This window comes from Narcine bancroftii, chromosome 4, assembly GCF_036971445.1.
Source record: "Narcine bancroftii isolate sNarBan1 chromosome 4, sNarBan1.hap1, whole genome shotgun sequence".
NCBI classification, from domain to species: domain Eukaryota; kingdom Metazoa; phylum Chordata; class Chondrichthyes; order Torpediniformes; family Narcinidae; genus Narcine; species Narcine bancroftii.
The window spans coordinates 16,658,368-16,683,528 of NC_091472.1; the positions used below are offsets into that span (position 1 = coordinate 16,658,368).

General features: G+C 44.8%; 1 protein-coding gene across 7 annotated transcripts in view; it reads right to left on the bottom strand.

Moving 5' to 3' along the window:
* LOC138760353 (probable methyltransferase TARBP1) overlaps positions 1–18,749 on the bottom strand; it is a 276,950-nt gene extending 258,201 nt beyond the window's left edge. For 5 of the 7 annotated variants that reach the window (XR_011355556.1, XM_069930829.1, XM_069930827.1 and 2 more), the window contains exons 1-2: positions 17,833–18,747; positions 2,749–2,846 (exon numbers count right to left, since the gene is read on the bottom strand). Coding sequence is in view for 6 of the 7 variants with exons in the window: in XM_069930829.1 (XP_069786930.1) it covers positions 2,749–2,846; positions 17,833–18,688 (954 nt within the window). In the remaining variant the exon portion in view is untranslated. Of the gene's footprint in view, positions 1–2,748; positions 2,847–17,832 lie in introns of all 7 variants that reach the window. The other 2 variants (XM_069930831.1, XM_069930832.1) reach the window with 2 other exon arrangements.
* Positions 18,750–25,161: the final 6,412 nt, after the last annotated feature.

A 25,161-nucleotide genomic window follows, 5' to 3' on the forward strand; every position in this document is an offset into this window, starting at 1 on the left:
TCCATTTTTGCCTCTTATAATCATAAATCTATCGTATTCTCTCAGCCTTTGACACTTGAGAGAAAACAACTAAAGTTTGTCCATCCTCTCCCCATAACTCTGACTCTCTAATTCAGGAAGCTTCCTGGTAAATATCTTTGCAGAATCAGAATTGTCATGGACAAGTCTCGAAATTCGTTGTAAAACATTTATATAAACTACCTGACAAAAATAAATAAAAATACTGCACAAAAAGTCAAAGTGAGGCAGTATCTTTGAATTATTTATCATTCAGGAATCTGATGGCAGCGGGGAAGAAGCTGTCCTTGTGCCTCTGAGTACTCTGTACCTTTTTCCCGATGGTAGCAGAGTGAAGAAGGAATGACCTGGGTGGTTGGGGTCCTTGAGGAGAGAAGCTGCCTCTTGTACATGAGCTTGATGGAGTGACGACTGGTGCCCGTGATGTCGCAGGCTGACTTAACAACCCTCTGGAGATTTTTCTTGTCCTGAGCATTGGCACCTCCGTACCAGATTGTGATGCAACCAGCCAGAATGCTCTCCACGGTACACCTGTAGAAGTTTTCGAGAGTTTTCGGTGACATACCGAATCTTCTCAAACACCTCACTAAGAGTAGCAGCTGGCAAGCCTCCTTTGTGATTGCATCGTCATGGAGGCTCCAGGACAGATCCTCGGAGATGTTGACACCTAGGAATTTGAAGTTCTTGACATTCTCCACTACTGAGCCATCAATAAGGTCTGCTTTGTGTTCTCCTGACTTCTGTTCCCTTTTCAAAGCCTCCACATCCATCCTATAATGAGGCATCTAAAACTGCACACAATACCCCAAGCGTGGCCTGACTAAAGTTTCATATTATACAACATGACTTCCTTACTCTTATAATCAATGTCCTGACCTAGAATGACAAGCATGGCACACTCCTTCTTCACCAACCTATCTACTTTCAAGGAGATATGGATCTGGAACGTCAGGTCCCTCTGCACATCACTGCTTTTAAGAGTCTTGCTGTATACTGTATACTTTCCCTTCCATTTGACCTTCTAAAGTATACCTTCCACTTGTCCAAATTAAGCTCCATCCATGTCCCATTCCATTCTTTAATAACCCTCTACACAGACCATAACTCCACCAATCTTTATGTTATCTGTAAACTTACCAGCCTACCCAACTACTTTCTCATCCAATCATTTAGGTATATTATAGTCCCAATATTGATCCCAAGAGAACACCACTGGTCAAAGACCTTCAGCCAGAATAACATACTTCCACAACCGCCATCCCTTCTATGGATGAGCCAATTCTAAATCCAAGTATAAATTCACTGTGGATCACATGTATCTATCTTCTGGATCAGCCTACCATGAGGGATTTTGTCAGTTGCTTTACTTAAATCCATGCAGGCAACATCCCCCATCCCACCCTCATCAACAACCTTCATCACCTCCTCAAAAAACTCAATCAAGTTTGTAAATTATGACCTGCCTGGCAAAAAGCCATGCTAACTAATCCCTAATCTGGTCATGGCATTTCAAATGCACATAAATCCTATCCCTAAGTAAAGCCAATACAGAGAGACCCCTATTACAATGTCCCGACATAATATATTTCAAAGTTACAATGGTCTGTTCTCGCGTCTTTTTAGATAAAATCTTGGGGTTTTTTTCCGGCAAATCTCTTTTTTTTTGACAGATTTCAATTTATGATCATTTCGACTGACGACATGAATCCTGGAACCAAGCCCCATTGTAAGTCAAGGTCTATTGTAATTTCTGATTATCCTTATTTCCCTTCCTGAACAAAGGAAAAATATTGACTATTCTCCAGTCCTCCAGGACATCACCTGCTGCTATTGAGAATACAAAAATCTTTGTCAAGGCTCCAACAATCTCTTCCCTTTGCTTCTCTTTTAATAAATTGTGATATATCCTAATGCACCCCTGATCACTTATCCAACTTAACATTCTTCACCAGGACCACCTCTTCCTTCATCTCCAAACATATTAGCATTATCCACACTATCCTCCTTATCATGATCCCCCTTCCTCCCCCCCACCACACATCCTTCTCTTTGGTGAATACCAAAGCAATGCCCATTTTGTAACTCGACCCTTTCTCTGAGAATAAATGCCCTCCTTTATCCGCGAGTGGTCCTCTCCTTTCCTTAGTCATAGTTTTAATGCATGTCAATGCATTGGGATTCTGTTTAATCCTACTAGCCAAACTGAATCAGTATGAAAGTTAAATAATTTGCAGGTATTCCTCAAATTTATTCTAGTCAATACCATTACTTCACTCATTTGTACATACAGCACAGAAACAGGCCCTTTCAGCCCATGCCACACAATCACACCCAATTGACCTATAATTCCAGTACATTTTGAATGATGGGAGAAAACCCTTGCAGACACGAAAACGTACAAACTCCTTAACGACAGCGCCGGATTCAAACCGTGGTGACTGATGCTGCATTAGCACTGCACTAACCGCTCTGCTAACCATTCCTCCCAACCTAGTTATACTGCTCATACAAACCAGTTTTCAACATCAACCTCATCCAATCCACTTAATACATTTCCCAGATAAACCGGGCATCTCTGATGCCAAGTTAATGCCCTTCCACAAAGTTTACTTTTCAATATTTCTGCTGTCTCTCATCTGGATTGTTTGGAACCCTGAAACTTGAATTTTTTTTTATCAGATGTGGTGGTTTTCTGTGAGAGTTGACATTAACGAGACATGAAATACTCACTTGATTTTCTTCCAATGTTTCCATAATTAAAATATAGTTTTCCCATAATTGTTCAAGTTGTTTACTTTTGTCACCCAACCACCAGAAAATGCACGAGTCTAAAACAAGAAAGTTCAAATGAGAATAAAACTGAGAGTTTAACACATTGGCTTCAAGACATAAAAACAGAAAAATGCAGGTCAGGTAGCATTTGTGGAGAGATGCACCAAGTTGCAAAGCTGGAGGGAGAGGGAGGAGGGGTGGAGCAGTTTTGTGGGAAAAGATGAAAGGGATACTTGTGATAGGGCAGAGACTAGAGACTTCTCAGATTCAGTTAAACCAGACACACTTCTCTTTAAATATCAAGTCAAGAAACTCATTTACCCTTGAGGATGAAAATCTACAGTAGCCTTTAGATCCAAAGAAGACTACCAACAATGCCAGATATGAACAGTGCCCTCTATAATGTTTGGGAGATTGGCATTTTTTTGTCCCTGTGCTTTGCAGTTTTAAATTTGTAATCAAACAAATCACGGGTAATTAAAGTGCACATTCCAGATTTTATTCAAGGTTATTCTATACATTTTGGCTTGACCATGTGGAAATTACAGTACTTTTTATATATCGTTGCATCATTTCAGGGCACCATAATGTTTGAGACATTGGGTTCACATGTATTTGTGAGTACATTGTTTCGTTGGTACAAGTATGAGAGAGCTTGGTTTGCTTTGAAGATTTTAATCACATTTGGAATCTATAATTGCCATTTTTCAACATGAGGACAAGAGTTGTGCCAAGGAGAGTCAAAAAAGCCATTATGAGGCTGAAAACCAAGAATCCAACAGTAAGAGGCATCGTCCAAAACTTAGGATTACCAAAACTGACTGACGAACATCATTAAAAAGAAAAAGGGTACTGGTGAGCTCAGAAATCACAAAGGGATTGGTCGGCCAAGGAAGACCTCCACAGCTGATGACAGAAGAATTCTCATCATAATAAAGAAAAATCCCCAAAACCTCTGTCCAATAGATCAGAAGCACTCTTCTGGAGGCAGGTATGGATGTATCAATGACTACTCTCTGCAGAAGACTTCATGAACAGAAGGTTACACTGCAAGATGCAAACCACAAGTTAACCACAGAAACAGGATGGCCAGATTACAGTTTGACAAGAAGTATTTAAAAGAACCTGCAGAATTCTGGAAAAAGATCTGTGGCCAGATGAGTCCAAGATTAACCTGTATCAGAGTGTTGGCAAAAGCAAAGTGGAGAGGCATAAAGGAACGGCCCAAAGCATACCTTTGTCAAGGTTTGCATTTTGCAGTGCAGCCTCTGTCTTTATAGCTAATCAATTTTTCCTCTCAACCCCATTCTCCATCCTTCTCCTCACAACCTTTGCACACTTACTAATCAAGAACCTATCAACCTCCACTTTAAATATACCCAATGACTTGACCTTCACAGCCACCTATGGCAATAAATTCCACAGATTCACCACCCTTTCTTATAAATTTTGCCTCATTACAGTTCGAAAGGGACATCCTTTTATTCTAAGGCTGTGTCATCTGGTCCAAGATTCTTCCACGATTGAAAACATCCTCTCCACACCCATTCTATCCAGGCCTTTCAATATTCTGTAGGTTTCAATGGAATTGTCCTCTCATCCTTCTAAACTCCAGCAAGTAGAGACCCAGGGTTCCACATACATTAAATTTCTCATCCTTGAACCTCTTCTGGAACTCATACGTACAGTAAAACCCCTGATATCTGGAATGCAAGCAACTGGCAGCCTCAAGCAACCCACAAAAAAAAACAATGGAATTGTCCTCTCATCCTTCTAAACTCCAGCAAGTAGAGACCAAGAGTTCCACATACATTAAATTTCTCATCCTTGAATCTCTTCTGGTACTCATACGTACAGTAAAACCCCTGGTATCTGGAATTCAAGCAACTGGCAGCCTCAAGCAACCCACAAAAAAAATAATGAAAATAAATTAAAAAAAAATAAATAAGAATAAAATAACAGGTAAAAAATACACAAGTTTAAAATTGTAAAAGTAACTGTTCTCTGGAGTAACACATAAACCTTTGGTGGAGATGGAACCAAATATTCAGCCACCAGTGTGCCTTGGTAGTGCTTTGCTTGTAGCAGCTGTTTGAATGAAGTTGTGTGAATATAGCAATAGCGCCATTCAGGATGAAGGTTGATGCCGCTTGCCGTTGGGATGACTCTCTTAAAGTGCCTCCTTATCCCTGCTTAGTAAGAGTCGCCCTGGTCAGAGGCTTTATCTATAAACTTGAAAGAGGGGTGGAGGGTTAATTATCTATAATGTATTATTCATGTTTCAGGCAGCTCCATGGATGGAAAGGAATCTGCAGATTCAGCGTCAGTTAAATGTTTTCATTGTGATTGAAAATAAGGTAAAATGCATTAAGGTTTATATATTCATGCAAATCATCGAAGTACTCGAGATGGCAGAGGTCGACAGCATCAAGTCCACGCTGCTGAAGATCCAGCTGCGCTGGATGGGTCACGTCTCCAGAATGGAGGACCATTGCCTTCCCAAGATCGTGTTATATGACGAGCTCTCCACTGGCCACCGTGACAGAGGTGCGCCAAAGAAAAGGTACAAGGACTGCCTAAAGAAATCTCTTGGTGCCTGCCACATTGACCACCGCCAGTGGGCTGATAACGCCTCAAACCGTGCATCTTGGCGCCTCACAGTTTGGCGGGCAGCAACCTCCTTTGAAGAAGACCGCAGAGCCCACCTCACTGACAAAAGGCAAAGGAGGAAAAACCCAACACCCAACCCCAACCAACCAATTTTCCCCTGCAACCGCTGCAATCGTGTCTGCCTGTCCCGCATCGGACTTGTCAGCCACAAACGAGCCTGCAGCTGACGTGGACTTTTTACCCCCTCCATAAATCTTCGTCCGCGAAGCCAAGCCAAAGAAGAAGATTCATGCAAATGAAGTTTGTTCAGTGTAAGTACAAAAATTCTGTCTTTTGCCTTTTAAACTGTTTATTCTTAAAGTAAGTGTTTTAGTTAGGCGTTGTAAGAGTTAGGCATTGTAAGAAGATACACTTATACAGCATCTACCAATCGCCATAGGTGTCGGATACCAGGGGCTTTATTGTATATCTTGTACAATGAGCATAATAAAGTGTTTTGTGACAAATAAATTAACTTACTCCCTCCACCTTTAGAAATTGTTTTTTTTTTATCAATCCTGTGAGCTTTTTAAGCGATTCAATCCTGTGGAAGAATGGTTATTTTGGTGTAATTTCTGAGTCAGTGCACAGGAGAGAGATTGAAAAATTGGCTGAACGGTGAACCAACAACAACCTTGTACTCAATGTCACCAAAACCAAGCAGCTGATTGTTGACTTCAGGAAGGGGAAACCAGAGGTATACAATCCAGCGATCACTGGGGGATCAGAAGTGGAGAGGGCTGTGAGGGGTGGGGGGTGGGGGGGCGTGCCAAGTGATGACATGGGGTTAGACTGATAATTCCTGCTCTCCTTGAAAAAGTGACAAAAAAGGTTACAAAAGTTACAGAAAATATATGAACGAACCGTCTGAAGACACATAGAAGACATCTACAATACCACCAAAGGAGGATAAAGGACTTACTGTTGTACAAGAAACTGAGCAAGAAAAGGAAGAGAGTCCTACCTTAAGAATGAATCCTGGAGCTCTTCGTAAGATAGTATCCAAAGGAGAGAGGCCAGAAGCCGGGGAGACCTTGGACACTGCTGCACAAGGTCTCCCCCGACAAAGGCCGCCAACAACAGCTGAAGAAGTGACTCTGCATGACTCTTCGCGCATGAGCAGAGCTCAGAAAAGAAGAATAAAATTTTTTAAATGATTCCAGACCTAGAAAAGCAAAGGAAAGAACAAGAACGACCTACAATCAAGAAAAAAGTAGAAAAAGATGTAGAAGTTTCTTTATCTTCTGGTGGAATTAAAGCAAATGTTAGATTTTTTTCGACAATCCACTGAAGTTTTCTCTGATGAAGTAAGGAAGAAAAAGATGGAAAGATGAATGCAACAGGTGGACATTAGATTTGAAATAGTGGATGGAAAAATTAAAGGGAATAAATTCGAGATTCAAAATCTGAAAGATCAAATGAAGAGAGCACAAGCAGAAGCAGCTGCTAAGCACGATCGGTTAATGCAAAAGAAAGACGCATTGGAAAATTTCAGCAGACGGAATAATATCAAGATTGTTGTACTTAAAGAAGGGGACGAGGGTCAAAACTTGAAAACATTTATGCAACAGTGGATGCCGGAATCTTTGGGTCAGGCTGCATTTCAAGGTGATTTGGAGATAGAACGAGCCCATCAAGCATTCAGATTCCTTTGATAAGAAGTAAGAGAGAAGATATTGGAGCTGGCAGAAAAACAAGCTAAAGAAAGACAATCACCTTTGATTTATAACAGAAATAAGATTTTTTTTAAATCCAGATAAAAGTTTTGATTTCTTGAAAAAGAGAAAGGAGTTTAATCTGGTAAAAGACGTTTTGTGGAAAAATGGCTATGTCTTTGTTTTGAGATATCCAGCTGTTTTGAACGTATTTGTCCCGGGAGGGAGGAACAGATTTTTTTACTGAGCCTAATGAAGCAAAGGTATATGGTGATTTATTGCCTGTTAAAGATCAGCAGATGGTTATAGACATTTGAATTTATTATATATCTGAGAGGTTTTGTTGTAACTGAAAATACATTGAGTTTCGAGAGAGTTAAAAAGGGGTGGAAGGTTTAAGCTATATTGTGCGTGATCTAATATACTGGATAAGATTAATGGATTAAAAGGTCTATTGATAAGCTTATAGTAAGGGATAGTATGATGTTTCGAGTGAGTTAGTGGGTAATGTGATGCTGACCACTAGGCTATCATGGGCATTAATGCGACTGGTTTTCCATCTCGTGTACATCAGGGTGATGCTATAACATCACGCACCTCTGGGGATTTTTCATATCTTTCTTTGTTCTTCCTTTATCTTTTCTTTTTTTTTTGTTTTTTAGCCTGGACTGTTTATAGATGCAAGATATATGGAGAGGGTTGGGTTGGATGGGGAGGTGGAACGTTGGAGGGATATAGGTTTTAATTTTGATGTCTAATGGCAGGGAAATTGTCATTTATTAGTCTTAATATTTATGGAATTCAGGTTATTGAATTATTTGAATTATATAAAAAAAGCTAAAGTGGAAGTGACTTTTATTCAAGAAACTCATTTAACAGAAATAGAACATATGAAATTAAAGAGAGACTGAGTGGGGGTATTCTCTTCATTTAATTCTAAAGCTAAAGGAGTAGCGATATTAATAAACAAAAGTCTACCAATTGAAATATTGATTGAAATGACTGATAAAGTGGGGAGATAAAGATAAAGTGGGAGGCCTTCATAAATCATAGTACAGAGTATAGGAGCTGGGAAGTGATTCTGCGACTGTTTTAAGGCATTGGTGAGGCCAGGTTTGGAGTATTGTGGTCAGTTCTGGTCTCCAAATTATAGAAACGATATAGATAAGGTGCAGAAAAGATTTACAAAAATGTTGCCTGGCTTACAACATCTAGAGTACAGAGAAAGATTAAGGAGACTGGGATTTTATTTTTTGGAACGTAGACGGTTGAGAGGAGATTTGATAGAGGTATTTAAAATTATGAAGGGAATAGATAGACTAGACGTGAGTAGACTCTTTCCCCTGAAGGCAGGGGAGGTTGGAACAAGAGGGCATGTTAAGCGTAAAGGGGCAAAACTTTAGGAGAAATGTTAGAGGATGCTTTTTCACTCAGAGAGTGGTGGCAGAATGGAATGATCTTCCAGAGGAGATAGTTGCGGCAGGGTCCTTTCTGTCATTTAAAAGAAGGTTGGATGTGTACATGGATATGAGGGGGTTGGAGGGTTATGGGCGGAGAGTGGGAGGGAGGAACTAGTGGAGTTGTTCAAGTGAACCGGCGCAGACTCGAAGGGCCGATATGGACGGTTTCTGCGCTTAAACTGTTATATGGTTAACTTGTATGTGATGATAAATTGCAAAATATATTCTGAATATTGGACTTTGATGAATATATATGCAACGAATGTAGATGATGGAATATTTATACAAGATGTTTTTATGCAGCTCGCTAATGCAAAAGGGAAAATAATTATGGGAGGAGACTTTAATTTTATCTTTGATTCAAAGTTGGATAGATCAGGAGGAATCATGGTTAAAAATAAGGTGACAAAGGATGTGAAAAGTTTTATGATTGAAATGAAACTTATTGATAGTTGGAGGAAGATGCATCCTAATATTAGAGATTATTCATTTTATTCTTATAGGAATAAAATATATTCCCGTATATACACATGTTTTTAATCGGCTCTCAACTCCACACAAGAGTTCATAGTATTGAATATCTGACGAGGATATTGTATGACCATTCACCTTTAGTTATGTCAGTTTTACTGGAGGAGGAGCAAAATATAGGTTATAGATGGAGGTTTAATGCAGCATTGCTGAAAAGGAAAGATTTTTGTGACTTTATAAGGCAACAGATAAAAAATTTTATGGACCTGAATGAACATTCTGTAACTAATAAGTTCATGGTTTGGGATTCTTTGAAGGTTTATTTAAGAGGACAAATAATAGGTTATAAGTTATACGGCTAAGATTAAAAAAGAATATGTCTGAAGTTAATTCTTCGGAAAAGGAAATAAAAAGGATGGAAAAAGAATTGTAAAATCAAGGGAATGATGAACAAAGGAAAATGTTGGATTTAAAGAAATTGAAACTTAATACAATACAAACATATAGAGTAGAGAGGGATACAAGACGATCCCAACAAAAATATTACGAATTGGGAGATAGAGCCCACAACGTTTTAGCATGGCATTTGAGGACTGAACAAGAATCAAGAATAATAGTAGCTGTAAAAGAAGATTTTGGTCATTTTACCTATAAAACACAAGATATTAATGATGTGTTTATGTAATTCTTTAAGAAATTATATAAATCAGAATCTTTGAAGGATAGAGACAAAATAGATGAATATTTGTCCAAATTTACTTTACCACAGTCAAGCATAGAAAATAGAATTAACAAATCCATTTACAGTTACAGAACTATGATATATTGATGTCTTTACCAAACCATAAGGCTCTGGGGGAGGATGGTTTCTCTCCAGGGTTTTATAAAGAATTTAAAGAGTTATTAATTCCAATATTTATGGGCCTGTTAGATCAAATGGAAAAGTTTTGGGATTTACCTCAGTAATTTAAAAATGCATTAATAACAGTTATTTTTTAAAAAAATGAAGGACACTTTACTTCCAATTTCATATACTCCAATTTAATTATTGAATACTGATTATAAAATTTTGTCCAAACTAATAGCTAATAGATTAGCTAAATGTTTTTCTAAATTGATTAATATGGACCAAACAGGTTTTGTTAAAAATAGATCAACAGATAATATTGTTAGATTTTTAAGTTTAATAGATATGGCTCAGAAAAGAAAAATACCATCATTGGCTTTAGCTTTAGATGCAGAAAAGGCATTTGATAGATTAGAATGGGATTATTTATTTAAAGCACTGAATGTTTTTGGAATTTTGACAAATTTTATAAATTGGCTAAGAACACTATATAAAGGCTAAGGTAATTACAAATAGGAAAATATCAAAATCTTTTTTGTTGTGAAGATCATCTAGATAAGGATGCCCATTATCACCTTTTTCATTTGCATTAGCTATAGAACCTTCAGCTTAGGTGATTGGAAGTGATAATGAGACTGAGGGCTTTAAGATACATGATAAAGAACATAAAATTAGTCTTTTAGCAAATTATGTAATATTATATCTTACAAACCCTGAAATCTCATTACAAAAAGTAAATGATCGATTGGCAGAGTATGGGTTAGTATCAGGTTACAAAGTAAATATTAATAAAAGTGAAGTGATGCCAATGATTGAGAAAGACTATGCTCAAGTTACGAAAAGGACAAAATTTAAGTGGAAGATGGGTGCAATTAAATATTTAGGAATTAATGTTGGTAAGAATTTAAATAATTTATTTAAATTAAACTACATACCTTCATTGAGGAAAATTAAAGATTTATTAAGATGGAAAGATTTGCCAAGTTCTTTAATAGGAAGGATTAATTGTGTGAAGATGAATATTTTTCCTAGAATACAATACCTTTTTCAATCTTTACCAATTTCTGTACCAATAATGTTTATTCAGGATTTAAATAAAAGTGTAAGAAGATTTATTTGGAGGGATAAAATGCCTTGGATGGCATTGGAAAAATTAACATGGAAATTTGATCAAGAGGGACTTATGAGTAAAATAGGAGAAAATAATTCTGAATATATTTCATATAAATGGCACGAGGGGTCAGATCCACCAGTTTTGAAGCATATGCTTAAAGTATGGAATGGAGAACATGTAGAAAGAGGAATGAAGAATTATCAGATGGCTAAAATGATATTAAATCAAAATCCTTTCATTCCTTTTACGGTTAATAATCGTTATTTTGATGTTTGGTATAATTGTGAAATTTTAAAAAAATAAGGGATTGTTTTTTGGGATCTTATTTTTGACTTTTGATCAATTGAAAGATGAGTATAATATACCACATAATACTATTTTTTTCTTATTATCAATTTGAATCATATTTAAAAAGAAAATTAGGGAGGGATTTTAAATCGCCAAAACAAAGTCTATTTGAATATCTAATAATGGATACATTTATGGAAAGATTTATTACTAATATGCATATCAAATTGCAACATGCTATTCAGAAAAAAGATTTATTCAAACCCAAATCTAGATGGGAAAAAGATTTAAATATACAGATTCAAGAAGAAGTATGGTCAAAATTATGCTACGAAAGTTTAACTAATATAATTAATGTTAGATATCAAATGGTACAATTTAATTTTTTACATCAACTATATTATACTCCATACAAACTGCATGCACTGCATTCGAATTGTTCTGATCAATGTTTTAGATTTAATAAAGAAGTAAGATATTTCCTGCATGCAGTCTGCCAATGTGAAAAAGTAGATAAGTTTTGGAAGGATATAAGTATTTTATTGGGACAAGTTTTGAAGACGCAAAGTTTGAAGGATCCTAGGGTATATTTATTGGGAGATATTTCCCAATTGAAATTAGATATTTATCAAAAGTTTTTTTAAGTGTAGCAATAGCAAAGAAATCTATAGCTGTAACATGGAAATCTGGTGATATTGTGGGGTTGAATAGATAGCGAATGGAATTATTAAATTGTATACCATTAGAGAGAATAACGTATAATTTATGAAATCAACTAGAAAAGTTTGTTAAGATTTGGAAACCCTACATGGATTTCATTGCTGCGAATTTACCTGCAGCATCCACCACACCCTAATTAGTTATGGTTTAAGATTGTTATGAAAACTGCAATCAATCAATTAATTAATTAATTAGAAGATGTAGGTTTTTTTAAAGACAGGCTTTTTCTTTCTTTTTTTCCCTACTTTTTTGGGGAAGGAGGGGAGTTGGTGGGGGGGGGAAAAATAGGAGAAAATATATAAAAATTGTATTATTTTTATCTTAATTTTTATCATTTTGTTATGGATAAATACTGTACGTTTTGACACAAATGGAAAATAATTTTTTTTAAAGTGGAGAGGGTGAGCAAATACAAGTTCTATGGAGTCACTATCTTAGAGGATCTTTCCTGAACCCAACTCACTAATGGTGTTGTGAAGAAAGCACATCAGTACCTCTACTTCTTCATAGTCCTGGAGAAATGCTATCTCATCTTTACTGTGCATTGCATTCATTGTTATGATATCAACTACAAATAAAGGTGACTTGATTTGTGTATGTATGGTCTAACACCAGAAACCCTAGAAAATTTCTACAGATGTGTATTGGGTTAGGGTTAGGGTTCTGACTGGCTGCAGCAGTGTGGTTTGGGGACACTAATACCCCTGAGCGTAAAGCCCTCCAAAAGGTAGTGGGCACTGCCCAGAAAATCACAGGTACAATCCTCCCTTCTAGCGATAACATCTTCCATCGGTGAGCAGCAGCCATCATCAAGGATCCACACCATCCAGCACACACTCTGTTCTCACTGCTGCCATCAGAAAAAAAGGTATTGATGCAACAAAACTCGCACCACCAGGTTCAGGAACAGCGGCTCCCCCTCCACCATCAGGCTCCTCAACAACAAACTCAATCAGGGATTCATTTAAGAACTCTGACTTGTGCACTTTATTAATTTTTTTTAAATTCTCTCTGTATTGGAGTTTGCTTACATTTGTTATCTGTTTACATTTCTTTTTTTGTGTACATATGTATGCTGTGTAGTTGTTTTTGCATGACCAGTGGTAATTCTGCCTTGTCTGGTAGAAAAAGATTCTCAAGGTTATATGTGATGTCATGTACAGTGCCCTCCGATATCCTGTTTGACTCTGTACTTCACAGTTTTAAATTTGTAATCAAACAACTCACGTGATTAAAGTGCGCATTCCAGATTTTATTCACGGTTATTGCTATACATTTTTGTTTGACCACGTAGAAATCACAGCACAATTCATACATAGCTCCCCCATTTCAGGGCACCATATTGTTTGGGACATTCAGCTTCACGGGTGTTTGTGATTATTCAGGTATGTTTAATTGCTTCATTGGTGCAGGTATACGAGAGCCTGGCTTGCTTCTAAGCTTTTGATCACCTTTGGAGCCTGTATTTGCCATTTTTCAATACGAGGACCAGAGTTGATCCAATGACAGTCAAAGAAGCCATTAAGAGGCTAAAAAACAAGAATGAAACAGAGACATCGCCAAAACGTTAAGATTACCAAACACTACGACTAACATTAAGTTTGGATAATATGAAGAAAGAACGTGCTGGTGAGCTCAGTAATCACAAAGGTTCTGGAAGACTTCCACTGCTTATGAATTCAATCATAATGAAAAAAAATCACTAAATCCCTGTCCAATAGCTCAGAAACACTCTTCAGGAGGAGGGCGTGGATGTGCCAATGTCTACAGTCCACAGAAGGCTTCAAGGACAGAGGCTACACTGCAAGATGCAAACCACACATTAACCACAGAAAGGATGTCCAGATTGTAGTTTGCCAAGAATTATTTAAAAGAGCCAGAATTCTGGAAAAGGTCTTATGGACAGTTGAGACCAAGAATAACCTGTATCAGAGTGATGGCAAGAGCAAAGTGCGAAGGCGTAAAGGAACAGCCCAAGATCCAAAGCATTCCAGTTTGCATCTTGTACCCTCTGTATTTCTATTCATGAAGTCTTCTGTGGACAGAAGTCATTGACATATACACTCCTGCCTCCTGAAGAATGTTTCTGAACTGACATACAATTGTGGATTTTTCTTCATTATGAGAGAATTCTTCTGGCATCAGCAGTGGAGGTCATCCCTGGAATCCCTTCGCGAATACTGAGCTCACCAGCACATTCTTTCTTCTTAATGATGTTCCAAACAGTTGATTTTAGTAAGCCTAAGGTTTGGGTGATATCTCTTACTGTTTTATTCTTGTTTTTCAACCTCATAATGGCTTCTTTGATTTTTATTGGCACAACCCTGATCCTCATATAAAAATGACAACTACAGACTCTAAATGTGATCAAAAGCTTAGAAGCAAGCTGAGCTCTATCATACCCTAAACAAAGAGACCATGTGAAAAACGTGTTCTAATTTCTACATGGTCGAACCAAAATGTATGTAAATAACGCGGAATATAATCTGGAATCTGCACTTTAATTACATGTGAATTGTTTGATTGAAAATTTAAAACTGTGATTAATAAGGGATTGCTTAAGGTGGGATGTGAGTGAGGAGAAGGCTGAAAATCACTGCTCTAGACCCAATTGTTACTGAAATATTTTGCTTGAGAAAAATTGTCATTGGCCCATTTCCTTTGGAGTTATGAAACTGTGCACATAACGAGTCAATTAGGTATGATTAAAACAGTGGTTTTCAAAACTTTTCTTTCCACCCACATACCACCTTAAGCAATCCCTTACTAATCACAGAGCACCTATAGCATTGTGCATGAATCACATAAAGTTAGGTTGCAGGTGCAGCAGGTTATTAAGAAGGCAAATGGAATGTTGGCCTTCATCGCTAGAGGAATTGAATTCAGGAGTAGGGAGGTAATGTTGCAAATGTATAAGGTACTGGTGAGACTGGACCTGGAGTACTGTGTCCAGTTCTGGTCTCCATATTTGAGGAAGGATATACTGGCTTTGGAGACGGTCCAGAGGAGGTTTACTAGGTTGATCCCTGGGATGAAGGGGTTGACTTATGATGAAAGATTAAATCGTCTACGATTGTATTCGCTCGAGTTCAGAAGAATGAGAGGAGATCTTATAGAAACATATAGGATTATGAAGGGTATGTATAGATGTAGGAAGGTTTTTTGAGCTGGCCGGGGAAACTAAAACGAGAGGACAGAGTCTCAAGATTCGGGGGAGTAGATTTAGGACAGAGATGAGGAAAAATAGTTTTTCCCAGAGAGTAGTGAATGTTTGGAATTCTCTAACCAGGGAAGTGGTTGAGGCTGCTTCATTAAACATATTTAAAATTCGGTTAGATAAATTTTTACATGATAGAGGAATTAGGGGATATGGGGAGAAGGCAGGAAGGTGGAGTTAGGTCATAAATTCGATCAGCCATGATCGTATTGAATGGCGGAGCAGGCTCGATGGGCCATTTTTGGACTACTCCTGCTCCTACTTCCTATGTTCCTATGAATACTTTTAGTGGTATGTGAGTGGAAACTAAAGGATGAGAACCACTGCCTTAGGGCTTCCCTTAATTCTACTTGCCAAGGCTTTCTCATGCCATCTTCTAACAAAATCCTTTCTTGAGTTTATTTCTAGCTACCATACAATTCTCATGAGCCCTTCCTGTTTTGCGCTTCCTCAATCTAATATACACTTCCTTCCTCTTGACTAGCTGGTTCACCTGTTTTATCAACCATAGTTCCCTTTTCCTACCATCTTTTACCTATCTCAGTGAAGCAAACCTATCCAGAATCCCACACAAATGGTCCCTAAACATCCTCATTACTTCTGCGCTTTCTCCTGAGAACATCTGTTCCCAATTTACTCTCCCCAATTCCTGCATCATCCCCTTTCTACAGCAGTGATACTATCCCTGACCAGAAATGCTGTTCCTTTCCCCCTCCCACACCCTTACCTCCCATCCTATTCCTTTTAAAACATCCAAACCCCTGTACCTTCATCAGCCAAGTCTCTGCATCATCCACATCATTGTAATTCCATGTTTCAATCCATGCTCCATGTTAATCTGCTTTATTCCTAAAACTCCTTGCATTGAAATAGACACTTTTCAAACTCTTCAACTGACTACATTTATGCTTCCTCCCCTGCCTGCCTTTCCTCACAAAGCCCACAACACATTGCACCATCCTTTCCACCTTCTGCCCTATTCGCTGCACTCACATTCTGGTTGCCAAACTAGCTTCAACCCTCCCCAATAGCTCTAGTAAAACCTGCCTACCAGGATATTGGTCCCTCTCCAGTTCAGGTGCAGCCTGTCTTTTTTTTTATTGAGGACAGACTTTCGCCAGAAGAGATCCCAATGATCCACAAATCTGAATCCCTGCCCCCTGCACCAACTCTTCAACCAAGTATTCATCTGCCACAACTTCCCAACCTCATTGGTGCGTGGGACCCCCCCCCCCTCCCAACCAGCATTCTTGAGATAACTACCCTTGAGGTCCTGCTTTTCAACTTCCTTCCTAACCCCCTCCTGAGGAACTCATCCCTATTCCTATATCATTAGTTCCAACGTGGACCACGACATCTGGCTGGTCACCCTCCCGCTTCAGAATGCTGTGGACTCAATCAAAGACATCCTTGACCTTGGCACCTGGGAGGCAACATACCATCTGGGAGTCTCAAACTTGTTCACAGAAGCTCCTACCTATTATCCTAACTACTGAATTCCCAATCACTACAGCTCGCCTCTTCTCTCCCCTACCCTTCTTAGCCAAAAGGCCAGACTCCACACCAGAAACCTAATCACTATGACTTGTCCCTAATAAGTCGTTCCTTGCCAAAAGTATCCAAAAGAATATACTTATTGTTGAGGGGAACAGCCACACTCGTGCTCTGCACTGACTGCCTATTCCCCTTCCCTCTCCTATAAGTCCAGTTTCTTGCCTTTTGGGTGCGACCATCTCACAATAGCTTCTGTGCATCATCCCCTCTGCCACCAGAATGAGCCAGAGTTCATCCAGCTCCAGTTCCATCACATGGCCTGGAAGGAGCTGCAGGGACATGCACCTCTTGCAGGTGTCGCCATCAGGGACGACTGTGCTCACCCAGATTTCCCACACCTTGATATCGGAGTTTGCCTAGTTGCCATCTCCACAACCTACTCTTTGTAACTGCGAAAAGATCGGACTTGATTTTTATCTGTTGTATATCCCATTATTCTGCTCTCAACGCCTCTAAATTCTTTCCTGGGCCACTCGAGCCAAAGCCCCTCATCCCCACTCCATCACTGGGCCGCTCCACAATGGTCCATTCCATTTGCACTTCCCTTCATTTTAGGGGCCAACGGAGAAATTTAACAACCTCTCCCGCTGCCTTTTAAACCGCTCCTCTAGTTCACAACCGGGCAATATCGTGTAATATTACATGACAAATAGTATCTGATGTGAAAATTGTTTCTACAATAAAGCCATTTTCTCAAAGTTTCGTTTTAAACTATAGAAAAGGTACTCAGATGGCAGCTTCAACCTTGTCTGCCCTGAAGAACAGGTGCACAGTGACACAACCCCAGAATGGGAACTACCTCGCCATCCTTTCACCAGTTTCACATGTTATCAGAGCCTTAACCTAAAAGCTAGAGGTGGGCGATTTCCCTCTTCCACTAAAATGAACAAAGGCAGCAGCAGTTATTTAAATACAGTACCACGTTGGTAAAATTGTTGTAAAAGATGGTCCAATTTACAGGGATTCGGCGCCTTCAGCTAGCAGTACCTCCATAAAAGTTAGAGATGGATGCACTCAACTGAACCAACGCAACATTATCACAAGAGATGGACTAATCATCGAAATACCGTGTTCTCTCTGATACTCCAAGGCCGTGTCTTTATCCAGTGCCCTACAAACGTCCACAGCTCGGTTCAGCATGAACAAGGCTCTCTTGCGAGTCGTGCCGTCTGCTTGTCCTAGTCCCGCCTGCACCACCTCCCAAAACTGGGGGCACGTCCGGAGGTCCAGGCTGCCGGAGGCCGAGAGCGAACTGAGCAGCAACAGGAGTCTGGAGACGCCGTCGGGCCCCCGCCACAGTCTCGCCAGGCGCCAGACATCCCACACGGTCACACCGCCCTGCTCCAAGAGAGCCGGGATCAGCCCCGCGGCCACTCTGGCCGCCACGCCGTCCTCGCCGGCCCGGACAGCGGTCAGGGCGAGGGGCAGCAGCTCCCCGGGGCCCGCGCCCCGCTCCCCCGCCAGAGGCCACAGCTGCACCAGCACCTCGACGACGACGCGGACGTCCGAGTACTCGGCGCCGGGGACGGGCTCCCCGGACGAGGCCGCGCCGCTCCGCTGCTCGGCGTAAGCCCGCAGCTCCCGCAGGCAAGAGGCGGCCGCCCGCTCCAGGACGCCGGCGGGGCCCAGGCGGCAGCAGGCCCGCAGCAGGCGGCAGAGCGCCAGGGCCCGGCGCCGGTGGCCCGGCTCGTCCAGCCGCGCGGCCCGCAGCAGCGGCAGGCACCACTCGTCGGCCACCTGCCGCAGGCCCGGCCCCAAGCCCCGGGCTTCCCTCGGCCACCGCAGCTCGTCGAGCAGGAGGCGCAGCGTCTCCACCCTGGCGGCGTCCGGCTCCTCCCGGCACCAGCGGCACAGCTCCGGCACCATCCGGCGCGGCTCCTGGGCGAGGCGCAGCAGCAGGTCGGCCACCAGCCGCGGCTCCATAAGCGGACGGACCGCGGGCTCTGGGCCCGGGGGGGGGGTCACACCTTGAACCGTCCAGCGGAAACTGGCGGTCGGGCTTGGCCCGCCCCGTCCCAACGCCTCTGGGGACGGGGGGTGGGGGGAGTAGGGGGGTAGGAGGTAGGGGGGGGTAGGAGGTAGGGGGGGGTAGGGGGTAGGGGGGGGTAGGAGGTAGGGGGGGGTAGGGGGTAGGGGGGGGTAGGGGGTAGGTGGGGGGTAGGGGGTAGAGGGGTAGGAGGGGGTAGGGGGTAGGGGGGGGGTAGGGGGTAGGGGGGGGATAGGGGGTGGGGGGGTAGGGGGGGATAGGGGGTAGGGGGGGATAGGGGGTAGGGGGGGGATAGGGGGTGGGGGGGTAGGGGGGGATAGGGGGTAGGGGGGGGTAGGGGGTAGGGGGGGGTAGGGGGTAGGGGGGGATAGGGGGTAGGGGGGGATAGGGGGTAGGGGGGGGATAGGGGGTGGGGGGGTAGGGGGGGATAGGGGGTAGGGGGGGGTAGGGGGTAGGGGGGGTAGGGGGTAGGGGGGGGTAGGGGGTAGGGGGGGGTAGGGGGTAGGGGGGGGATAGGGGGTAGGGGGGGGATAGGGGGTGGGGGGGGTAGGGGGTAGGGGGGGGGTAGGGGGTAGGGGGGGGATAGGGGGTAGGGGGTAAGGGGGGGTAGGGGGTAGGGGGGGGGTAGGGGTGGGGGGGGTAGGGGGTAGGGGGGGGTAGGGGGTAGGGGGGGGTAGGGGGTAGGGGGGGATAGGGGGTAGGGGGTAAGGGGGGGTAGGGGGTAGGGGGGGGTAGGGGGGATAGGGGGTAGGGGGTAGGGGGTGGGGGGGGTAGGGGGTAGGGGGGGTAGGGGGGTAGGGGGGGATAGGGGGTAGGGGGGGTAGGGGGGGGATAGGGGGTAGGGGGGGTAGGGGGTAGAGGGGGGGTAGGGGGTAGGGGGGTAGGGGGTAGGGGGGGTAGGGGGTAGGGGGGGTAGGGGGTTGGGGGGTAGGGGGGGGTAGTGGGTGGGGGGGGTAGGGGGGGTAGGGGGGGTAGGGGGGTAGGGGGGTAGGGGGTGGGGGGGGTAGGGGGTGGGGGGGGTAGGGGGTAGGGGGTAGGGGGGGTAGGGGGTAGGGGGGGTAGGGGGTGGGGGGGGTAGGGGGTGGGGGGGGGTAGGGGGTGGGGGGGGTAGGGGGGTAGGGGGTAGGGGGTAGGGGGGGTAGGGGGTAGGGGGTAGGGGGGGTAGGGGGGGTAGGGGGTAGGGGGGGTAGGGGGTGGGGGGTAGGAGGGGGGTAGGAGGGGGTTAGGAGGGGGGAGGGGGAGGGGGAGGGGGGGTAGGGGGTAGGGGGGGTAGGGGGTAGGGGGGGTAGGGGGTAGGGAGGGGTAGGGGGTAGGGGGGGTAGGGGGGTAGGGGGGTAGGGGGTAGGGGGGGTAGGGGGTAGGGGGGGTAGGGGGTGGGGGGGTAGGGGGGGTAGGGGGGGATAGGGGGTAAGGGGGGGTAGGGGGTAGGGGGGGTAGGGGGGGTAGGGGGTAGGGGGTAGGGGGGGTAGGGGGTGGGGGGGGTAGGGGGTAGGGGGGGTAGGGGGTAGGGGGGGATAGGGGGTAGGGGGGGTGGGGGGTAGGGGGGGTAGGGGGTAGGGGGGGGTAGGGGGGGTAGGGGGTAGGGGTAGAGGGGGGTGTAGGGGGGGTAGGGGGTAGGGGGGGTAGGGGGTAGGGGGTAGGAGGGGGGTGGGGGGTAGGAGGGGGTGGGGTGTAGGAGGGGAGAGGGGGGTAGGAGGGGGAGGGGGGTAGGAGGGGGAGGGGAGGGGGAGGGGGGTAGGAGGGGGAGGGGGGTAGGAGGGGGAGGGGGGTAGGATGGGGTAGGGGGTAGGGGGTAGGGAGGGGGTAGGGGGTAGGAGGGGGTAGGGGTAGGAGGGGGGAGGGGGGTAGGAGGGGGGAAGGAAGGGGGAGGGGGTGGGAGGGGGTGGGAGGGGGTAGGAGGGTAGGGGGTAGGAGGGGGGGAGGGGGGTAGGAGGGGGGGAGGGGGGTAGGGGGGGTAGGGGGTAGGAGGGGGGTAGGGGGGGAGGGGGTAGGAGGGGGGGGAGGGGGTAGGAGGGGGGTGGGGGGGGGTAGGGGGTAGGAGGGGGGTAGGGGGGAGGAGGGGGGTGTAGGGGGAGGGGGTGGGGGGTAGGGGGGGAGGGGGTGGGGGGTAGGAGGGGATTGGGGTAGGGGGTAGATGGGGTGGAGGGGGGTAGGGGGTAGGAGGGGTGGGGGGAGGGGGGTGAGGGGGGTGAGGGAGTGGGGGAGGGGGGTAGGAGGGGGGGAGGGGGGGAAGGGGGTGGGAGGGGGGGTAGGGGGGACCCTTCACTGGCTCATAGCTCCAAGCTGCAATAGGCAGTCCAAGGTCTCCTGCACTGCCAGACGGAGACCACCCGCAACTTGAGGGACTGCCACTCATCTTCTGTCTGGGACCCCCTCCAACCGGATGGCATCAATGATGACTTTTCTGGTTTCCGTTAGGGACCCCGTGGATTCCACTCCGTTTGGTGGACTGTACCAAAACTTTTTGTCTGGCCAGACCATTTTATTCTGCAGAATTGTGAGTTATCTCCCAGAGATGCTCTCTCTCGTCTCTCTCGCTCTATGAAAGCTGCCAGAGAGACTGACTGCTTGTTTCAAAGCTATTCCTTTGTCTTGTTCAAACATGGGCGGAGATACATTTGGCCCAATCAAAAGTTCACACAATACATTCTTACCAATGCAATTGCTCCGAAGTACAAATGTTAACCCTTTCCTTTCTCAACCCCTCCTGCCTCCATCTTCTTCCTCCTTTCTTCTTCCTCTGTCTCTCTCTTCCCTTTTCCGTCACCTTTCACAGAGCCAAGATCAGTTCTCACCTTTCCTCTTATCATATCCAATTAACATCTTTTATCTGTTAGTCTATAATGCTCCCCCTCCCATTCTTCCCCCTTCATTTCCCCAGAATTTAATTCAGACGCCTGTCATTTCTCACTCGTACGAGGAAAGGCTCGAACTGTCAGTAATATATCTTTACCTCCCATGGATGCTGCAGGACCGCCTGTGTTCCTCCAGAATTTGAGATAAATTACTGGTCAACGGCAAAAAAAGAGTATTTAACATTGCACTGTGCTGATAAATAGGATTAGAAAATAATGGGATTTTAAAAATGACAGCACTGCCAGAGCGAGGAGAGGAAGCACAGTTCTCCTCCACGTGATTCTATCATCCAGTTCTACTACCAGGCTTCAAATGGCCTATTAAAGGAACTGACAGTAGTTTATTTTAAAATCCTGCCGCCCCAGGGTCTGGGACCAAGATGGCGGTGCCTACATTTGGCAGCTGCCACAAGGGATTGCAGACTCCAGGGACAGGCGCGGGACACCAGAAAAACAGGGAAACCACCCCTTGTTTGAGAAACAGAGCAAAGGAGATAACCCACCGGATGGTAACTACGGCGATGGACCAGTGAGGGGCTCAACGGCAGGTGTTGCTGTCATCAGGTGAGGAACCCATGCAGTCTGGTGGCCACTACGGATGAAGGATTTGAACCAGGCTGGAGACTGGCTGAAGGGGGTAGCAGGTGTGTCGGATCCAGAAGGCGAGAGTGCTGAAGGTTTTCTAATCATGTTGGAGGTTTGTATCTGGAGCTTGAGTTGCTGATAGTTTGGACTGGAGTTTGTTTGGCTGCAGGAGCACTGGAGGCTTGGTGACTGTAAGAAGTGCCCAGAAATTTCTGTGGATGGTGAATCTGTCTGCCTTAGGGCAGACGAAAGCAAATTTTGTGTAATATTAAACCTGTTTTATTCCATGACAATAAAGGAATCTTGGAATATTGAGAACAGATAGGTACCTGAAGACATATGGATAGTGTGGGCCGAAGGCCTTTTTCCATGCTCCATGACTCAAGTTCAAGTTTCCCAGAAAAATATCCATTTTAAAATCACTTTGTAAGAGTTCCACCAGCATTTAGAGTGAGTTTTTAATACAACCACAGTGTCCGCAGGCTTCCATGTTTCACTGTGATGTTTTATGTTTAATCAGGAAACCTAAAGCTACTACAGATTTGTATTTGTGTGTGTAAAACAACAGCTTCAGCTGTGCAGCACTGGCCAGCTCAGCAGTGGCAAGTCTCGAATGGTTTACGTGTTCAAGTCTGGGGGAAGCAACAGTAGCCATGCCCTGTAGCTCTGAAGGGTAGGGAAAAGAAGCATTAATAATAAGGGGCTCTATAATTGGCGGGGGGGGGGGGTCAGACAAGCAATTCTGTGGATGTAGGAAAGAAACATGGATGGTGGTTTGCCTCCGAGGTGCCAGGGTCCGTGATATTTCAGATTGCGTCCAAGATATCCTGCAGTGAGAGGGAGAACAGCCAGAGATCGTGGTACATATTGGGACCAATGACATAGGTAGGAAAAGGGGTCCTGAAAAATTACTACAGGGACATAGGAAGGAAGTCGTAAAGCAGGACTGCAAAGGTAGTATTCTCGGGATTACTGTCTGTGCCAAGCGACAGTAAGTATAGGAATGGAATGAGATGGAGGATAAACACGTGGCTGAGGGATTCAGATTTCTGGATCACTGGGACCTCTTTTGGGGAAGGTGTGTCCTGTACAAAAAGTACAGGTTGTACTTGAAATCCCAGGGGGACTAATATCCTGGCGGGGAGGTTTGCTAAGGATTGTTGGGGATGGGAACCGAACTGAAGAGACTGGAGAAGAGGTAGTCGGCATACAAATAGAGAAAGCTTGGAGACCCGTGTGTGAGAGATAGGCAGGTGATAGAGAAGGGACGCGCTCAGATGGACGGTTAGAGATGTGTCTATCTTAACACAAGGAGTATTATGAACAAAGTGGATGAGCTTAGTGTGGATCAATACTTGGAGCTATGATATGGTGGCCATTACAGAGACTTGGATGGTTCAAGGACAGGAATAGTTACTTCAAGTGCCAGGTTTTCGATGTTTCAGAAAGGACAGGGAGGGAGGCAAGAGAGGGTGGGGGCATGGCCCTGTTGATCAGAAATAGTGTCATGGCTGCAGAAAAGGTGGACGTCATGGAGGGATTATCTACGAAGTCTCTGAGAGTGGAGGTTAGGAACAGGAAGGGGTCAATAATGTTACTGGCTGTTTTTTATAGGCTGCCCAATAGGAACGGGGATATCGAGGAGCAGATAGGGAAACAGATCCTGGAAAGGTTTAATAATAAGTTCTCGTGATGGGGGATTTTAATTTCCCAAATAGCAATTGGCATCTCTCTAGAACAAGGGATTTAGATGGGGTGGAGTCTGTTGGGTGTGTTCAGGAACATATCTTGACACAATATGTAGATATGCCTACAAGAGGAGAGACTGTAATTGATTTGGTGTTGGGAAATGAACCTGGTCAGATGCCAGATCTCTTGGTGGGAGAGCTTTGTGATCATAATTCAAACTCCTTTACAACAGCATTGGAGAGAGGAGGAACAGACAAGTTAGAAATGTGTTTAATTGGAGTAAGGGGAATTATGAGGCTGTAGCGTGGAGAAGAACGACATGCACACCAAAGCCTTGAATTCAAATCTGGTTTATTGCACTGGCTGTTGTGTTTATCTGAGTCCCAGGCGCTGACATCGGCACCGTGTCATCAGAGCGCCAGTCTGGGATTGGCTAGCGTTCCCACCACAGCTCGCTGTCTTCTCGCCTTGCGGGGAGGTCACTTAGGATGATGGCCATTTTGTGGGCCAGTCCACGTCTTCATACGCGAGCTGCTACATTATCCCCCCCGCCACCCCCCCCCCAGGCTGTTGTCTGTTGACTTAGGCAGTCTGCCCCTGCGTCGCAGGGGAGGAGTTGGCTGGCCACGTGGTGAGGGTTGTTGTGGGACCAGGGACCCCAGTTTTCGCTGCGTTCTCAAGGGTGGCCGCAGGGTCTTCTGGGCATTTGTCAGGGGCCAGGAGTTTCCCCAGTATGATTAAAGTGCCGTAGACCATCTCCGCACTGAGGTATTGGAGTCTTCCTTCAGTGCAGTGTGATTCCCTCTGCAGGACCCAAGGCATTTCATCCACCCTGTTGGGACCGTTGAGCCAGGCCATCAAGGCTGCCTTCAGGTGCCTGTGAAACAACTCCACCAACCCGTTTGCCTGAGGGTGGTATACTGTGGTGTGGTGGAGCTGTGTCCCCATGAAATTAGCTGCCTAGAGCCCAGAAGTAAATTGTGCCACCCTGTCTGAGGTTAGGTGTTCTGGACCCCCAAAATCTAGACGAGTGCCCTGGCGCAGGTTTCTGTGATAGTATCAGTCAGCAGGATCACCTCAGGCCACCTCATGGAGCGGTCATCCATAGTAAGTAGGTATCTCGCCCTAAGGGAACCTGGTAGCCACCCTACTATATCGATAATGTACGTGACTGAACCTGCGCTGCGCTGGTTCAAATGTCTGTGTAGGTGCCTTCATGTAAGTCTGCACTTTTGAGGACTGGCAATGCGTGCAGGTCTTGGTCCACTAGCTGACCTGCT